This window comes from Stomoxys calcitrans, chromosome 3 (assembly GCF_963082655.1).
Source record: "Stomoxys calcitrans chromosome 3, idStoCalc2.1, whole genome shotgun sequence".
NCBI lineage: Eukaryota > Metazoa > Arthropoda > Insecta > Diptera > Muscidae > Stomoxys > Stomoxys calcitrans.
In genome coordinates, this window is record NC_081554.1 from 14,180,130 (window position 1) to 14,200,531 (window position 20,402).

The 20,402-nt window shown below is 32.9% G+C and overlaps 1 protein-coding gene across 8 annotated transcripts in view; it reads right to left on the reverse strand.

Annotated features, from left to right (window-relative positions):
• LOC106092874 (serine-rich adhesin for platelets) overlaps positions 1-20,402 on the reverse strand; it is a 79,339-nt gene that overhangs the window by 17,292 nt on the left and 41,645 nt on the right. For 4 of the 8 annotated variants that reach the window (XM_013259821.2, XM_013259818.2, XM_013259820.2 and 1 more), the window contains exons 7-9: positions 17,445-20,025; positions 12,641-13,088; positions 10,324-10,411 (exon numbers count right to left, since the gene is read on the reverse strand). In XM_013259821.2, coding sequence (XP_013115275.2) covers positions 10,408-10,411; positions 12,641-13,088; positions 17,445-20,025 — 3,033 coding nt within the window. In that variant the 3' untranslated portion in view covers positions 10,324-10,407. Of the gene's footprint in view, positions 1-1,684; positions 2,687-10,156; positions 10,412-12,640; positions 13,089-17,444; positions 20,026-20,402 lie in introns of those variants that run through there. The other 4 variants (XM_059364333.1, XM_059364331.1, XM_059364332.1 and 1 more) reach the window with 2 other exon arrangements.

Sequence of the window (20,402 nt, forward strand, 5' to 3'; positions counted from 1 at the left end):
TTTAGTGCCAGGGTACTATTAAGTACCAATGTACTATTTAGTACCAGGGTGATATTTAGTATCAGGGTACCATCACCAGGGTACTGACATTAAAAGTACCTAGTACTAAATACTAAAAAGTATCCGGTACTTAAAAGTAACTGGCACTAAAAGTAACTGGTATTAAAAGTCACTGGTACTAAAAAGTAACTGGTACTAAAAAGTAACTGGTAATAAAAAGTAACTGGTAATAAAAAGTAACTGGTACTAAAAGTAACTAGTACTAAGAGTAACTGGTACTAAAAGTAACTGGTACTAAAAGTAACTGGTACTAAAAGTAACTGGTACTAAAAGTAACTAGTACTAAGGGTAACTGGTACTTAAAGTAACTGGTACTAAAAGTAACTGGTACTAAAAGTAACTGGTACTAAAAGTAACTGGTACTAAAAGTAACTGGTACTAAAAGTAACTGGTACTAAAAATAACTGGTACTAAAAGTAACTGATACTAAAAGTAACTGGTACTGAAAGTAACTGGTACTAAAGTAACTGGTACTAAAAGTAACTGGTACTAAAAGTAACTGGTACTAAAAGTAACTGGTACTAAAAGTAACTGGTACTAAAAGTAACTGCTACTAAAAGTAACTGCTACTAAAAGTAACTGCTACTAAAAGTAACTGCTACTAAAAAGTAACTGCTACTAAAAAGTAACTGCTACTAAAAAGTAACTGCTACTAAAAAGTAACTGCTACTAAAAAGTAACTGCTACTAAAAAGTAACTGCTACTAAAAAGTAGCTGCTACTAAAAAGTAACTGCTACTAAAAAGTAACTGCTACTAAAAAGTAACTGCTACTAAAAAGTAAGTGCTACTAAAAAGTAACTGCTACTAAAAAGTAACTGCTACTAAAAAGTAACTGCTACTAAAAAGTAACTGCTACTAAAAGTTACTGGTACTAAAAGTAACTGGTACTAAAAAGAAACCGATTTAAGTTTTAAGCTCAATGATAAGGGGCCTCCTTCATTAAAAATTGGTACTGAGTAAATAAGTTTCTCAGAATCATAAGAACCGGATAGCACAGTAATAAAAAATTTTTTTGCTATTACGAAAATTATTTTGCTTGTACTTAATTGTTTTAAGGCGCAGAGACATATAGTATTATCGGATTAACAAAAGTAATATAGAAAAAATAAATACATATATAGGCCGATATACACACTTCGTTGTTGAAATAAAAAAAAAAATATTGATGATGATTGGATGCTAGAAACAACAAAATTAGTTTTTGTTTGCTTGATTGTTTGTTTAGTAACAAATATTTTCTATTAATGGCAATGGTATGTATGTATGTCTATATAGTTAATATATATTTAAGAAACACATTATCAAATTTTCTTATTCTGATTGTATCAGAGCGTTTTAACAGCTTTTTGTTGATTGGTTGTTTTGTGTTTATGATTTTCAAATTTGATTTTTGATCTAGTTTTACATATGACAAACGACATTGGGGGAACGATGATGATGATGATGATAATGGTGATGACGATGGTGAGCTGTATAGGATAATGAACATGCGCTTATGGTTGGCTATGGCCATGAATGAAGGATATCTCATCCATCATCATTCATGCTTGATGATCTTCGCTGAACCAGTGGGCGATAATCAGTAATTATTGATCTTGCGCCACTGTTTCATTACAAAATTACCACAACACCAATTGCCAGATTGGCTTTGAGAGGAATCACGATCACCGTTTCCCGTACATGAGCTTGTAGGTCCGCTTCCACCACCGCCAACAGCTCCCGCTCCTGGTCCCATCATTGTCGAATTCGAACCATGGCCATTACGTGCCAACAGAGCCTCAGTGCAGCCTTTGTGTGATAAATGGTGACAGTCTCCAGCATCGTCACTCTCCACCCCACCGCCACCTCCATCCTCATTGGGCAACTGAGGAGTGCTACGTCGTAAAGAGGTCGATTTTAGACCATAGCCCATCATATAGCCACCGCCATAGCCAGCATAGCGGTGAGAGGTGCCTGTCTCAAAGGAACGATTAAGTCGACGATCATAGAGTCCGGGGTGGTTAGGCATATTTTTGCTTATGCTGCTTGAAGATTGGCGATCCTCGGACCTATTACGTACGGGTGGCAGTCTTTGGGGTGAATTATAGTTCGATTTGACAATTTTCGGAGAGCCCTTATTTTTGCGAGGCAATAGGGGTGTCATAAATATGTTGTCATATCCGGAGCCAAAGCCACTTTTCAAACGGTTCAAGGATTTTCGGGTGGCCCTCTCTTCTGACAAGGCACGATAATCCAAAGCCATGGAAGGTGAATTTGAGTTGTTTGCTCCGCTGACGCCAACACCACTTGGTATGGCCGATCCTGAACCTGAGGCCGACAGAGAATACCGATATCCTACACCTGCTGCTCCTCCAGCACCAACACCGGCGCCGCCTCCAATAGATGCATTTAACGATGAAATTGATGATGAATATAAATTGAAATTATTGGGACTGGCCTCGCGCCATATAAATGAAGAATTCAAGCTACTCGTCGAGTTCTGCTTGTGGCTGACATTGGCCGCTCCGGGAAATTGAACACCGGTATTGCACAAAAATGGTAGATGTGGATTGGATGTGGAAAAATGTTTGCTAGTCTTTAGTTTTCCGCCTCGTATGGGCAAACAAGGAGTCCATGGTTGCAGGGCTAAAGAAATAATTTATAATTGTTGTTGTTGATGTTTGTTTTCAATTTCCCACAGATGCAGGACGTAAAAGAGAAAGAGAGAAAGATAAAGAGAAACAATGATAGAAAGAAAAACTATGAATACGAAGAACGAACGAAACAATGAAACAAAGACAACAAGACACAACACATATTCAAATGTAATGGATTCTGATCGAACGATTGATGGGCGGGATGCTTGACTGACATGACTTGGTAGGAAGATTTTGTTACAGCGCATTAAACGAAAATAAAGACCATAACAGCGATAGCACGCAAACATCCAAATAGTAAACACCCAAAAAACAATGTGTGGCATAAACTTAAAAGGAAGAACAAACAAACTGAAAGGATTTCAAGCATTGAACTGAGAACAAAGCGTGAGAGTATTGTGGCCTACGTTGTGTGAGGGATTTCATTTAAAATGGACAACTTTCAATACTAAAATCTTCTTGATATGGCAAAATTCGAATAATAATAGAATCTATTTATTTATTAAAAAACTTACGGTCTTATTAATAAAGCTTAATGTAATAGATTTGAAATAGGTTTATTTGATATGTTCCCTTTATAGAACTGTCAAATAAACCTTTTTTTAAGGTTTCATAAAATTTTGTGAATAAGGCCATAAACTTTTAATGAAAAAGTCTGAAAGAATCCCTTTCAAATTTGAAATAGTACTAAAATACATGAACAAAACAGAGACTACAAATATAATGTAATAGTACCAAAAGTTCCCTATTATATACGGACACGTACTAAAAGAACCTTTTCTTAAGTGGATCGTTTCTAAAAATACGGCAAAAGCAAAAGCTTAAAAGAGTTTTCTAGAAATAAAAATAATAAAAATACCACCCTCTGGGCTATGGAAGACTACTAAACTTAATTTTCATACACAGAAGAGTACGATAAGTACAGCTTCAAACCAGCACATATTCACAGGGCTAGAGTACCAGAAGTCCACCTTCGGAAGATACTAGGGTACATACTATGGTAAAGATCTAAATGTGACCAATAAACATGGAAAATACTCAAAAGTTCCCCAACTGATATGCAGTAAAAGAAACTGTTGAAATGAGAAACAGAAAAATTACTTAAATAACCCTTCATATGAAGAAAAGTTTTCATGCATATAAATACGTACTTGTGTTATTGAAAATAGAGGAACAGTTTAAAATCCTTAAATCCTGATTTCGAAAATAAACATTTCATAGAAATTTTGTATTCAAAAAACTTTTATAGAATCTTCGTCTGGGGAGAAGTTTGCATCGAGGAAACCATGACACTGAGGTAAATATATCCCCCTATGACGATGAACGCCTGGGTTCAAGCCCCGTCGTGAACATCAAAATATTTTCAGCGGTGATTGACCCCTTACTAATGTTGGCGACATTTGTGAGGTATTGTGCCATGTTGAACCTTCTCTACCAAGTTGTGTCGCAATGAGGCTCGGCATTGAAAAGGAGGCCTCTTATCATTTATACTTTAATCGGACTGTACTCATTGATAAGAGAGAAGCATACCCTGTTTCTTATTGCAATGTTCATGGAAAATATAGTAGATAATAGCAGACATTGTCTTCTGACTGTCTAGATATCTATTAGGGGCCTGCTAAATTATCTGTTGTTTGTTGAAAATGTCTGCTGCTCAATTTATGATGGGGTTGTTAGGGGAAAGTAAAATTGAATAAACTAAAATAAAATAATTTATTTGCTATCATAGCAACAATTTTTTGCCTGTTCAGCAGTCATACGAGTTCAATATTTTAGCAGATTTTGTAGTTGAAATGACAAAACAAAATGTTTGCTAAAGCAGCATGCCTTTGTTTGCTGAAACAGCAAACCATTTTCCATTTCAGCAGACAAAAATGTTGTTTTAGCAAAAATTTTTCCTATTTCGAAAAACTAATTTCGTTGAGTATATATAAGCAGAGGTTTCAAATCAAATATCTGAGAGAAGGGATAGATTTTGAGAACAGGTCACATCGACCCAATAATAATGAAGACAACTATAGGCACCATGTCTGATTTTGAGAGTTTTCGAATCGAATACCTGAGACGACATCTGAGGTTTAGTTAGAAACACTGCTGCCAAGATGAAAATCATAAGATAAAGGAACTCTTGTCCAATTACCATGGACCAAACTACTCAAATGGCTCGTAAATAAACATAGAGAGGTGTGGGTATCTACATACAGGTATCAGAACCGAGTTCTGTTCCTAGTTGACTAATGAGAACGCGGTCCTGCAGTCGGACAGTGAGATGGTTACGGAGAAAGCGGTAGAAGTCGAGGTTTCTTTCCCAACTGAAGGAGTATGCGATTGCGGCCTTCTTGGACATCCATAGTGTCCATTATTGCCACTCGGAACCGCACGGGGGTCCATCCGAATATCTCCTGGGGGTAGGAGTGTGTACTACGCGGCAGAATTATCAACCCGGACTTGGGAGATAGTGTGGTCAGTGAAAAGGGAATTCTCAATCTATTCTATGGAACCAGTGAAAAACGAAATCATATTGCAAATGAGATCACTGAGGAGGCTATCTATTGTTGATGGGCTACTAGAAATGAGTCAAGGACATACTTAGGAAAGACTGCGGATTTTAGGCAATGTTCTTTCTACGTGAGCACTGTGCATTTCCCGAAGTAGGCAAAACATCTGGGCCTAGTTCTCGATTCGAAACTGTCCATGAAAAGGAATATGGAGGAAAGAGAGATGTATGAAGGGTAAGCTATGTTTCAGGAGAATAAGACCTCGGATTTCAGAGATGGTTCCAATATGGAGTCCGCAACGGTATTGGGGCTTACACTCGACATCGGTATGTAAGTGAAACTGCCAGACTAATGTACGGTCTTTCTTATATTTTACACTTTAAGACATTAAGAGGTAGAAAGCTTTTCACCTACACTTTTTCAGTAAGGTATCACAACTGGCCAGACTGGCCTAATTAACAATTTTTCAAAACAAAACAAAAAAAGAAATAAAATATTTAAAAAAAATTAAATAAATAAAAAAATTAAATTAAGAAGAAAACATAAATTTAAATTAAAAAATAAAAAATAAAAATTAATATTAATATTAAAAAAAATTTAATTAAATAAAAGAAAAAGAATTAATAAAATATAGGAGCTCGCTACCTCCACATATAAATTAGGCTACAACAACAAATTAAATTTGTGCTTAAAAGTTAAAAAAAAATTAAAAAGATATAAATAATTAAAAATTAAAAAAAAAAATTAAAAAAAAAATAAAAAAGAGTAAAAAAAATTAATAAAAATTAAAAAAAAAAATAAAAAAGAGTAAAAAAAGAAATAAAAATCAAAATTATAAAAAAGAGTAAAGTAGTAATAAATAAATAAAAAAAGAGTAAAATAGTAATAAATAAATAAAAAATAATAAATTAAAACAAAAACAAGTCATTGTTCAATTGTGTATAACAAAATATTGGTCTTTTTAGTAGCTATATCTAAAAATAAACCGATCAGAACCATATCCCAAATTTTAGTGAAATCCGATGATAAATACGCCTTTTATGGGGCCAAGACCCTAAATCGAGAGATCGGTCTATATGGCAGCTATATCCAAATTTGGCCCGATCTGAGCCAAATTGAAGAATAATGTCGAAGGGCATAAAATCTCACTATCCGAAATTTCAGCAAAATTGGATAATATATGTGACTTTTATGAGCCTAAGACCCTAAATCGGTGGATGGGTCTATATTGCAGCTATATCCAAATCTGAACCGATCTCGGCCATATCGAAGAAGAATGTTGAAGGACCTAATATAACTCACTGTCACAAATTTCACCAAAATCAGATAATAAATGTGACTTTTATGGGTCTAAGACCCTAAATCGGCGGATCGGTCTATATGGCAGCTATATCCAAATCTGGACCGATCTGGGCCAAACTGAAGAAGGAAGTTGAAGGACCAAACACAACCCACTGTCCCAAATTTTGGCAAAATCGGATAAGAAATGGGGGTTTTATGGGCCTAAGACCCTATAACGGCGGATCGGTCTATATGGTGCAAATCAAGATATAGTCCGATATAGCCCATCTTTGAACTTAACCTGGTTATGAACAAAAAAAGAGTCTGTGCAAAGTTTTAGCTCAATATCTCCATTTTTAAAGACTGTAGCGTCATTTCAACAGACAGACCTACGGACATGTCTAGATCGTCTTAGATTTTTACGCTGATCAAGAATATATATACTTTATAGGGTCGGAAATGGATATTTCGATGTGATGCAAACGGAATGATAAAATGAATATGCCCCCATACTTCGGTGGTGGGTATAATAAATAATAATAAAAAATTAAAAAAATATTGAAAAAATAATAAATGTTGAAAAATTTATACATATTGAAAAAAATAATAAATAAAGAAAAGCTAAAAAATAAAATATTAAAAAAAATAATAAAAAAAAATAATAAAAAAAAATAATAAAAAAAAATAATAAAAAAAAATTATAAAAAATTATAAAAAAAAAATAAAAAAAAAATTAAAGAAAAATAAAAAAAAATAAAGAAAAATAAAAATTTTAATTAAAAAAATAAAACTAAGAATTAACTTTTTAATTAAAAAAAAATAAAAATTAAAAAAAAAATGAAAATAAAAATAAAAAAAAATGAAAATAGAAATTAAAAAATTAAAAAAATAAATTAAAATTGTAAATTAACATAAATGCATTTCCTGAGTACACTCAAGTGAGCGTAGATCCATGATCTGAAGATGCACATATTTTAAGACGTGACGGATCATTTTGAAGACATCACGGACATTTTCTCACCGGTGTATCTATTACAACAGGCCAGACTGGTCTTCTTCAACCAAATTTTCAAAACCAAAAAAAATATAGGAATTAAGTTAAGTCAGAAAAAAACAAAAATAAAAATTAAATTGCACTCAAAAACAAATATATTAAAAAAAATTAAATTTAAAAAAATTACCTAAAAATTAAATTAAATTAAGAAACAAAAAAATTAAATTAAAAAAAAAATAAAATTAAAAAAAAAATAAAAATGTAACAGAAATAAAACAAATAAAAAATTTAAAAATAAAATTTTTAAAATTAAATAAAAAAGAATTAAAGAAAAACTTAAAAATTAAAAAAAAAAAATAAAACATTAAAAAAAAAACAAAATAAAAAAATATAATAAAAATTAAGTTATTTATAATTGGAATGAAAAAAAGCATAACGCTAACTAAAAAATAGAGTTTTATTCGTAACAATAGGTTGCTCAGCCATAGGGAAGTAAAAGGGAATGAGAGGGCACAAAATTGGCAGTAAGCACCAGGTGATGCATACAGCAATGTAAACAGTAAGAGCTGTGCCTGAGACGGTTTAAAGAACGGCGAAAATACTAAGGGATTGTTAGAGGGAAATCAGAATGAACACATGGGATTATAGGAAACATTTGTAGGGAAAATTTAAATTAAATAAATCATTCTAGAAATGTTTACTTTTTAGAGAATACCCACTTTTTATAAACACATTCATAAAAAATTTAAAAAAAATTTACATTTCTAAAATTAATAAACTTTTTTAACAAAAATCCCATTTAAGTACAATTTTTTATAAAACCTGTCTTCTACAAAAACACTAGATTTTCTTCAATGCTTCCAAACTTTCTATCTGAAAAAAATTTCATAAAAAATTTAAGCTTAGCCAATTTTTCGCTCAAACCTCAAAGGCCACTGTTATCATTGAAACGCCACTGTTTTGAATGTGTGTGTCTGTTGTTGCAAAACATAAGAAATGGACAAAATTAAACAAATTAAACAAAACTACAGGCAGAGGAGAGGGGGTTACAAAACCAACAATTTTTAAATCTTTATCAAAGCTTTTGTTTTTTTTTAATTGAGATGTTTGTGTGTGTGTGTTAAATCAAATTAAATCGTAGGCAAATTAAAGTGATATACTATTAGCCTAACTATTGATCAGTACAGTGGGCTTAAATTATTTTAAATATGTAGATATTTACAAAAATCTAAACATTAACAAAATCTTAGCAGCTATGTAAGAAAATTAACAAAAAAAAAACAATAGACCTATACCTTATTGTGGGTAAGTAGCCATTACAATTGGTGGTGAGATATTCGCTATCATTTATTATTATTATTATTGGTCATTAAATTATGTTTTAAGGAATGTTTGTTTAGCTTCAACTTAATTTAAACGAAAAAAACAAAGTTTTGCAAAATAGTCATAAATTGTAAAACAGATTGAAGAAAGAAAACGTTAGGTGGTGAACAATTATGTTTGTTGTTGGATTTTTGTATTATTTTTATTATGTTTAACAAAAAATGTAATAACAATAGAAACCATTAGCAAATAAATGTCTATATATGATAAAAGTTATCTATGATAATTTAATAAAACAAAAAAAAAATAGTAAGTGTAAGTGAATTATATGCAGCAAGTTATGAGGTGTTGGCATTGATTTTTGTGGTTTATTTATTCATTTATGTAATTTTTTTATTTTTATTTTTTGCGATAATCTGAAAAGCAATGTTTTATGGTTTATTTGAACATTAAAGAACTCCCAAAAACAAAAAAATGTCAATAAAAAAAACACAAGTCCCCAAAAATGTTATTTAAAATGTTCAAATGTCACACCGTATTAACTCAATAAGAAATAAGTATAGATTAAAGTCGGGCAAGTCCGACCTTTTGATACCCATAAACCATAGTGCATATCAATCGAAGGAAATGAGGCAAAAAGTATATGGTAAATGATTTTAAACCGGTTTGGCAAGTCAAAACTAAGTTCCTAATTCGGGTGTCCGAATTTTGTAGTTTTTTACAATTTTTTTTTTTTTTGCTCATGGCATCAGTATATTTTTTTAATTCCTATTTGCAAAGAGGGGGTAAAAAATAACTCGATAGCTTCTTTAAGACCAGAACAACCGAATTATAGCTAAACAAACCAGTCGAATGGTGTAAGAAGATTCTAAGAAATAGCAGAAAAACCATTATTGATTGAATTTGTTTTATTTATAATGAAAAAATGTGAAATTTTTATTACTCATTCCACAAAAAGACAGACAAACGGATATGTATAAATCTACTCAAAAAAAGATTATGTATCAATCGTTATCCTTAAATGGATTCATCTTTTGGGTTACAACTCTTTATCTTTTCTATACCATATATTACAGCGCTATGGTTGTAGGATATGCATGTATGTATGTATGTAAATATCAAAAACCCATTAGTAATAGTGTACGTAAACATTTAAATGTATGTGTGAGAAAACATTTTTTGTTTCAAAAAATAACAATTATATCCATAAAAAAAAGCGTTGATGTATTACAAGCCAGTTTATGTAACTTTAGCACTATGCATTTGAATTTGTTTTTTTTGTTTTTTGGAAATGGATGTGTAACAAATATCCCATCTAAAGTTTAATGAAAGCAATACAAGTATAGAGTACTTCACAACTTACCAGAATGTATGGTGTTTCGTGTTGTATTCTGATAGGCGGCACAATAGGCCTCAAATACCCGCAACACTAAGGCATCCTCTTCAAAAGTTGGTTGATTTTTTCGACCATTACAATAACTGGATAATGTAGTCAAACTGGCAACACCAGCTCCACTGCCGCTGCCTCCACCACTACTGCTGCCACTAGTGGGGTTAGAATTCAAAATGACTGGACGTAAAGGTGGTGCTGGGCGCATATTTGTTATGCTCCAATTAGCTGAAAGAGAATTAGTATTATAAGAGTTGTATAAAGAAATTTAAAATTTTTCAATTAAATATCATGTAAAAACTAAATATGTATAAAAAAAATTAATATATTATAAAAATAAAAAAAAAATATAAAGACTAAAGAAAACCAACAAGAAAGCCAAAAATAAAACAAAATAAAAAAAAAATTAAAAAAAAACAAAATGAAAAAAAAAAAACAAAATAAAAAAAAAACAAAACAAAAAAATAATATAATAAAAATAAAATAAAATAATAATAATAAAAAATATAAAATAAAAAAAAAACAAAATAAAAAAAAAAAATAAAATAAAAAAATAAAAAATATATATATAAAATAAAAAATATATATATAAAATAAAAAAATAAAACAAAAAAAAAATAATATAAACAATATAAAAAACTAAAATAAATAGAATAACTTAAGTAAAAAATAAATAGGAATAAATCGCATTTGTCAAGTTCTTTGGCCAATATCTCTTTATAGGCAAACAAAGGATAATGGATAAGAATTGCTATGCTATATATACCAAGTTATGGACCGTTTGGGGTCATACTTGGTTTGGCTGTTGGAGACCATAGTAGAAGTCGTTGTACTCACTGTTACAAATTTCAGCCAAATCGGATAAGAATTACGCCCCCTAGAGACACAGTGGGCAGATCGGTTTATATGACAGCTATGTCAGTTTATGAATCGATTTGGACCAAAATCGACATTTCATACAAAATACCAGCCAAGTCGGAAAAGAATTGCGCCCTTTATAGGCTTAGGAAGTCAAGATCCGAGATCGGTTTATATGGCAGCTATATGATTTTGACAATACTAAGCACGGTTGTTGGCAGTATATACAAATTCTCAGCCAAAAAATTGCGCCCTCTAGATGCTCAAGAAGTCAAGATCCAAGTTCGGTTTAAATGGCAGCTACGCCAAAACATGAACCGATATGGGTCATTTACAATCCCAAAAAATTAAAAAAAAATTTGTGAATTAACGGGAGGCACGTCGCAAGCAGTGTAGACTCCAACATGCTTACATTGAAAACATCCTCTTATGACAATCGAAGATTGCTTAGAGTAGCAGTTGGGCAAGTGTTGTAATAGTTGGATGTCTTCATTTGGTAGAAATATATGAAGTGGAGTAATTTTCCTTATCTTAAGACTCATAAGGGCAACTGCATACGCGGACCATCAGCGGTATCGAGTGGAGAGTCTCAGCGAGAGACCGGGTGGCACCGGCTCTTACTTAAATACAGAGTGCCTATAAAGCTTAATACAACATGGCGAGATAATGGCGCCTTTAAATAACCAATGTTTACATTTGTTTTGTTTAGCTGCCAAAACAAGTTTTGCACTATTTTTGTGGCAGCAAAGTGACGAAATTCGCACATATCTTTAAAATGTTTAAGGGCCAAAAAGTCACAGATTCCATTACCTGCCACAGAATTGGATATTAAGTATAATATTCAGTCAGATCTTTCTGCCTTGTGTATGAGTAGGAAACTGGTTTTTTTCTATTCCACACAAAATAGTGCAGTGTGTCGCAAAATTAATTTTTATTTTTTGTGGCTGGTAAATAAAAAAGACTTAGTGAAAATTGTGATATCTTTTCAAATGTTGAACTCCATTCCACAATTATTGAACTTTAGAAATTAAGATATGAACTTATTGAAATACTTCATGAAATGAATTCTTAGATACCATTAATTTGACAAAGGCGGTCACCTTAAAACCTTTCTTTGTCAACCTTTTTTTAAAACTTTTCTAAATCGGTATGTCTACCTGACTCTTTGCATTTTAAACTCACTTGCTCCTAAACATCTGAACTGGTAAGCTGCTGCCTTCCACGATTAAACACAAACACTGTCACACTGAACACTAAAATTGCCTTTTTTCCATTTCTGCTTCATTACACTGATTTACATATCTGGGAACCTTATTTAAAATACAGTCCATTTCAGTTTGAGAAATTAGCCCGGATTTTTACACCAAATATTAATGGTCGTTAAATAAAATTCGCATTTAAACGATTTGCCGTTAAAAGAATAATTTGTATAGAAAATTGAGAAGAAATTTACTTTTTAGGTATATGGCAGAAATATCAAATTCGCACTTAAACGATTGGCAGGTGAATCAAAGATATCCACTTGTTAGGTATTTGGCAGAAATATCAAATTCGCACTTAAACGATTGGCAGGTAAATCAAAACTGTTGTAGAGCATACCTTTTGTGTTTCCGGTCCTTGCGTTTACCGCCATGGTGTTTGCCGTATGATGTGCCGGGAGTTGTGTCTTCGAAATACTGTTCGATGTCGGGACTAAACTTGATTTGTGGTTTGGCACTGCCACTGGATGACTTGGTAGACTTGGTGGTTGTTGTGGATGATGCATTGGATGAGGTGGTGGATGCTGAGTGTGCGTGTATTGATTGTAACTGAGGTGATGATTGAACGATAGGCTCCGTTTGTGTTGTGACGTTGCTGCTGCTGCTGCTCCCTGCGACTGGGCCGAGGGGGACACACTGTTGTTCTCCACTCGGCCCGTAGGATTCGTTGTTGTTATTGCTCCAGCCACTGTTGCTGGTGATTGTCCGCTGGCCACCACTTGTTGTTGCTGCTGCTGTTGCTGATTTATTCGTTGTGTCAGCATGCTGAGATTTGAGGGTGGAGACATCTGTAAAATAAAGCAAAAATACCATATTAGAAAGTTTTAATAACGTTTAAAACTCCTTAAAATAAAAAAGAAATGTTAGTATTGCATTTCAAACAATATAAGAGTGCGTAGTAGTAGTAGTAGTAATTGTATAGTAGTAGAAGTAGTAGAGTTCATTGCATTAATAAAACTCATATTAGATTTTCAACAAAATGTTACATTCCTGAAATTAGTTGAAGTAGTTGGAGTTATGTTTTTAACTTTTGGTGTTTTCATAACAACGACACATGATTTATTTGTTTGTTTGCGTTTTTTTTCGTCCTGGAGGTGGTGCAGAGTTTGAGAGATGTGGCCATAAAACAAAAGCGCAAGCAAAGTTAAGCAAATATACACATGTATGAGGTTTGTGGTGAGGTCATGTTTTGAAATTCGTTTTTTTTTAAGATCGGTTCCTCTTATGTTTGATTGATTTTTACACAGATGAGAGAAGCTGGGTGTTCTGGTATATGGGAAAGGCGTGGGAAGTTGAATTGTCATGAAGATTATTTCTCAGTTTCGATCAGTTTCTCAGGTGCTGGATTTTTTTTATACAAATGAAGTAAGCTTGTTGTGATAAGGGTAGCGTAGGGATTGAATTGAGTTGTGACAAAGAAAGTCTATGAAGAAGAAGGACTTCTACACTAGACCTCTCCGATGTTTCCTTCCTTTTGGTTTTTGTCAGAACTTTATTGTGATGATTATGATGATGCCATGATTTCGATTTGTTTGCCTTAATTTTGAAAAGTTTCAATTTGCATGATTTCAATGACAAGCAGAATGCATTTGTGGTCAAGTTGGTGCTTAGATGACAATTGATGTTTGGACATGATAAGCAAACAAAATTTCATTAAAAAACGACAAAAACTAAAAGTTAAGTTATTTTTTTACTTTTTTCATATTCAACAAAAACAAACGAACGAGTATTACTTTTTTAAATTTTTTCTTTTTGTAAATTGTGATTTTGAGTTAATCGTGGTTTTCCTTGAAATCGAATTAAAAAGTTGTTGGAAACGATAAAGGCGGATGAATATTCTCATATTTGTAAGGGATTGGACGGCTCATACTATGGAATATTAATAAAATTCAAAACTAACACAAAAGAAGTTGAAAAAATAAAAATTTAACATTATTTTTAAAATTTGGGGAACAATGTGTTTTTTTCACAAAATATTTTGAAGAAAAAAAAATAGAAAAATTAAAAAAATCCTTTATTTGTTTGCAGTCTCTTATTTGTATTCTTTAAAATCTTTTCATGATTTTTGAACAATTTTCTAGATCCAGATCATATTCAAACAACTTATACAAGTTTTGCTAGTGTGTGCTGTTATTCAAAATTTGATTAAGTTGACAAAGGTGTTGATGAAGATACATGGCGTATCAGAAATCGCGATCCACCATGCCAGTCAAAGTGTTCTGCATAAGAGCACACACCTATAAAACTTTTATAAGTTCATTGCTTTGATGTTTTTTTGAATAGAAAGCATTCAATATGATCTAAAAGCTAGAATATTGTTCGAAAATTCATTAAAAATTTCCTTATAACACAGTGGGTGCTTCCTATAAGTGAAACTTTGGCTGCAGTAAAATTAAAATTGAAACAGATTTGATTGAATTTTAAGTAAAAAAATTATATTAACTTAAAAAAAAATCGGACTGTGACAAATATTGAAATTTAAAAGAAAAATTCATTGACATTTTGTCTTTAGAGAATTTTTTTTTTTTGAAAATTTGTCTTAAGAAAAAAAAAATTTTTTTTTATTTTGTCTTTAGAAAAAATAATTTGGAAATTTTGTTTTTAGAAAAAATTTCTTTGAAATTTTATCTTTAGAGAAAATTTTGTGTGAGCCATTTCCCTCTAGGACGCACAGTTTAGGAGATACAGCCATTTTAAGTTTTCTCAGTGATATTTCTATTTTTAATGGATTTTCTATGAAAATTCTAATTTTTCGATGGTGTCATGAATTAAGGCCCATTGCCCTCTAGAACGCATAGTTTAGGAGATAGAGCCTTTTTAAGTTTTCCAAGTGAAATTTGGATTTTTAATGGATTTTCAATGAATATTCTAATTTTCTGATGGTGTTACGGATTAAGGCCCATTACCCTCTAGGAAGCATAGTTAAGGAGATACTGCTATTTTAAGTTTTCCAAGTGAAATTTCCATTTTTAATGTATTTTCAATGAATGCGCATTTCCCTCTAGGACATATAGTTTAGAAGTTACAGTCATTTTAAGTTTTCCAAGTGAAATACGATTTTTAATGGATATTCAATTAAATAGTGAGACAAAGAGCAGCACATCGAATGTAACTCCTCACAACAACATAAACATTTTTTGTGATTTATTTCACTTAATTCTTTATTGTTATGTTAAAAACTGCCTGTGAAAACGGTTAGACGAAGTCAACCGAAATATCGGAAATAAATTGAAGCAACACTTTGTTTAAATTTTTGTTTTTAAAAAAAAGTTGTCTTTAGAGAAAAATTTTGTCTTTAGAAAAAGTTTCAGCAAAATTTTATCGTTGGAAAATTTTTTAAAAATTTTGTATTACAGATAACGGTAACTTGGGATGCAGTAAAATTAAAATTGAGAAATATTTCATTGAATTTGAAGTTAAAAATGTATATGAAATTTAAAAAAAAAATTGGGGTTGGAAAAAATATTAAAATTTAAGAGACACTTTGTCTATAGAGATAATAATATTTAAATTTTCCTTAAGATCTTGTCTTTTAGCAAATTTCAATAAAATTTTGTCTTAAGACAACATTTTGTTCAAAATTTGTCTTTAGAGAAAAATTCTTTGAAATTTTGTCTTTAGAAAAAAAGAAAAAAATTTTTGTCTTTAGAAAAAATTTCAGCAAAATTTTATCGTTGGCAAAATTTTGTATTCAAGATAACTGAAATTTGGGCTGCAGTAAAATCAAAATTGAGAAGTATTTCATTGAATTTTAAGTTAAAAATTTATATGAACTTTAAAAAAAAATCTTTAGAGATAATTTTATTAAGATCCTGTCTTTTAGAAAATTTTATTGAAAATTTTTCTTTAGAGAAAATTTTATTGAAATTTCGTTTTTAGAAAAACTTTCTTTTAAATTTTGTTTTTGGAAAAAATTTTGTCTTTAGGCAAAATGTTGTTTTTGGAGAATATGTTGACTTTAAAAAAAATTTCTCGTTAAAAAAATTTCATCAAAATTTTATCGTTGGAAAATTTAGAAAAGTTTTTTTTTCAAGAAAAATTTATTTAAATTCTGTCTTTAGAGAAATTCCATTGCAATATTGTCTTCAGAAATCTTTCTTTAAATTTGTTTACTTGAAAAAAATTATCAAAATATTTTTGCTAAAAAAATTGATTACAATTGATTGAAAATCTATCTTTAGAAAAATTCCAAATTTTGTCTTTTATGAAAGTTTTTATAAAATTTTGTCTTCAAAGAATTTTTTATTGAAAATTTATCTAAAGAGAAAATTTCAAAAACATATTGTAGTTAGAAAATTTTAAAAATTAAAACGTCTTTAAAGAAATCTCATTGATATTTTGTCTGTAGAAAAAATTGTATTAAATAGTAGAGTTCATTTAATTCCTTTTTTAAAATTTTTCATTAAAACTTTGTCTTTAGAGAATATTTTTATACCCACCACCGAAGGATGGGGGTATATTCATTTTGTCATTCCGTTTGCAACACATCGAAATATCCATTTACGACCCCATAAAGTGTATATATTCTTGATCAGCGTAAAAATCTAAGACGATCTAGCCATGTCCGTCAGTCTGTCAGCTAATCGCGCTACAGTCTTTAAAAATAGAGATATTCAGCTGAAACTTTGGACAAATTCTTTTTTTGTTCATAAAAAAAATTTATAAAAAAATGAAGTTTCTCATTTTACCAATGAGTTTTTAAAAGTTTTAACAACATAGTCGAAATTTTCATTTTCATAGACAATTCCGTCAAAATTTGATTTTCTAGAAAATTTTGTCAAAGTTTGATTTTCATAGAAATTTGATTTGCGCTATTTTATTGCCTAAGAGAAAAATCATCGAAACAAGTTCTGCAAAGAAAAATCGCCCTTGCAAAAAAAATTCACTCCTTCATTTCCATTTCGAATTCTAAGAAAACCACAATTTCTAGAATGATTTTACTAGGTTGATCAACTAATTTGGTTTCTAATTAATTTGACATCAAATTTAAAGAAAGAAAATGTAATCGATTAAAATTAGGAAGAAGTAGAAAAAAAAACGAATTTACAAAACAGAACGTGCACAAACGCGCATATCACACACTACACATTTGCACACAATGTTGACAAATGCATAGCTAGGATATATTGGCTTAAAATGCTTGCCTTCTGCAGATGGCCCCATCGTCGTCGCTGCCGAACCTGTCTTCTTGCTTTTCTTCGACTTCTTCTGACTGTGGGATACTTCTTCGTCTTTGCCCGAACTCAAGGACTCGACACGAGCCAAATAATTACCGCTACAAATGGGACAGTCTACATCAAATGAAGAGGCGGGACTACTTAGCAAACTATGCCTGGATGATGCAACAGTTGTGGTTTGATTGACCTCTCCTGAATTCCTTGATGAGGGCACATTACAGCACAAAGGGCATTCGGCTGATGTTATGGTGGTTGTGGTATTTGTAGCCGCCAATTGCTGACTGGATGAACTACAATTGGATATGCAATCCTGACACATGGTACAATAGGTGGCACCTTCGCTGTAACCACTGGCCTCCATGGAACAAAAACAATTGGAACATAGGGAGCAACGTGAATCCAAACTAATCTGATTCGAGGGAGGCAAACGTCGGTTGTAAACCTTTGCTATACTCTTGACCACCTCGTGGGGAAGAGTTTCCTTTTTCCACCAATGGGCATACATGCCAGAGCGAAAAACACTAGGTTCACTACTGTTATCTATGTTGACATCGCCAGCGGTTGTGGTGGAGTCCCTTTCACTGCCTTGCGAGGAAAATACAAAATTTGAAGAACTTCCCTGGGGATGGGAAGGTGCTGTGGAGCTAATATAAATACTTTTGCTATTTCTTTGGAATTCTAAAGAAGTTACAGTAGTCTCAGCCTGCGTAGCTGTGGGTGTGGCCAAAGGGCTCTCCATAGGGCTAGTCTCAACTAGCGGTAGTTCATGCGGCTGTTGCTGCTGCTGTTGTTGAGTTATTTCCAAAAACTTTTCCCGAAAAGTGCCACACACATCAAATCTTGCCAAATCGTCGCAGGGACCATTGCCATTTGCCATTAGCTTCAAATTGCCATCCACATCATAGTAGGGCTCATAGTTGACTCCATCCGATTGTGGGGGATCCGGTGAGTTTATTGTGCAACTGCCAGCCATACCCGAATCACTGGATCTGGGACTGGGGCATTGAGAACTTTCACAACATTTACATTTTGTGCTGGTGCTGTCGCCTTTTTTGTCTGGGGATCCGAAATGTCGTCGATTGGCATTTCTATCTGCAGCTGGGCCATTGGGCTCCCCATCTCCCACCTCAACATTGGCCAGGGGAACATAGTGATAACTAATGCATCGTTTTATGGAATTACGTTTGTCTTTTGATTCATTGCCATTGCTGCTGCGTTTGGGCTCAAAGCATAACTCAGTCTGTGATAAAGTGAAATTATTCAAGTTCCTCGAATTGTGTTGGAAGTTTTTGTACATGGAAGGTGGAGCTATGACATCATTGTCCGCATCATGTTGCTCCTGAAAGTTATATAATAGTTCAGCTTGCAGTTTATCAGGGGCCTCGCGGCACATTGCAGGTAAGTCTAACGTACTGGCATGTACTTCGCCATCAACCAGATCTTGGGAGTTGGTTTCAACACCATCGGCACTTTGATTCAGCTTGTCATTACGATCCTGCCATGAGGGCACATAGACAGCGGTCTTGGAACTGCGGTTAAAACGATTGCCCACAAACATATTGGGCATGCTGTGACGCTCTGTAGGAGATATGGCCAACTGAGAGGTGCTGGCCTTAATTTTGGCCTCGTCACTGAGATCAGCTAGATTTTCACAGGCAATATAGGCTCCTTTCAGACGGCCAGCATATACTGAGGATTTGCCTGAAGTTTCCGAAATTTGTTGTTGTAACAGCGGGGGAGTAGCCAGGTTAGGATGATCAACCACATCATTAGTTATGGGCAGGGTATGGAAACACCCACCACCGCTACCGAGATCCAAGTGAGCTTTTGAGGTATGTATAATAATACTTTGTTCCGACGATTTGCGGGCTATGGCCCTCATTGTTTTGGAGCCTATTACCAAGGACTCCTTCTTCAGGGCAGTGCTGGGTGAGGGACTGCAACAGCAACTTCTCTCTCCTCCGCAGCCATCCTCACTGGCTGAATCCAAATTTATGAGATTTATAGAAGAACAATGTCGTGCCTTGTTGGGTGTGGCCGCTCCCGAGCCATGATCAATAAAAGTGCCCGTTGAAATTATGGAATCATTTCTGGAGAATTGCATAAATTCAAAATCTTTGCTAGCCTCAATGCCACTGCCACTACCACTCTCTGAATCAGTGGGCAAAGAAAAAGCATCTTGTCTCTCCAAAAGCCCCTTTTCCGATAACTCCGATTCCTTGCTCCCCAACTCCTCCTCCCCATCACCCACTCCGTATTCTAAATGAGATCTGACAATTTTTTTGGATATTTTATGCGATTTCTTTCTCAATGGCACCGAGCCCATATCAACACTTTGCCTTGACTGAGGATACAGCAACATTTTCACTATGAAATTCTTGAGCAGACCAGCCTTTACCAATTTGGCAAAATGATCGCTGAGTCTGGCATAGGGAGCCGTCGGTGGATAATTGCTGGGCGGTAGGGTAATGCACATTTGGGGTGAATTGAAGTAGGCACACAGTGAGAATCGGGTACAATAACCACGAGCATCCAAATTATAAGTGGACTAAAAACGCGAACGAACGTACAACAACACATCACACAATAAAGTTTTGGTCGTTTTTTTTAGAAAATGTAAAAAATATAGGGATTTTGTTTTCTCGTTTTCTTTTAATACAAAAAATTATTAGGTGAACATTGGGGGAGCTAGGAACAGTCTTTTTAAGGAATAGAATCAAAGGGCTAGGGATCATTTTAGTAGAATTTTTAATTTAGCATGACCAAAGGGCCAATTCCTTTTATTAATATAATTTTAAACTTTCTCTAGTGATTATTAAAAAATGTTATCCATATTGGGGAGAGGAAACTATGAAACCAAATCCTTAGCTACACCAATGTATTTTATGGGATTTATAGTTCTTGGTCTTAAGGTGGGGCTTTTTT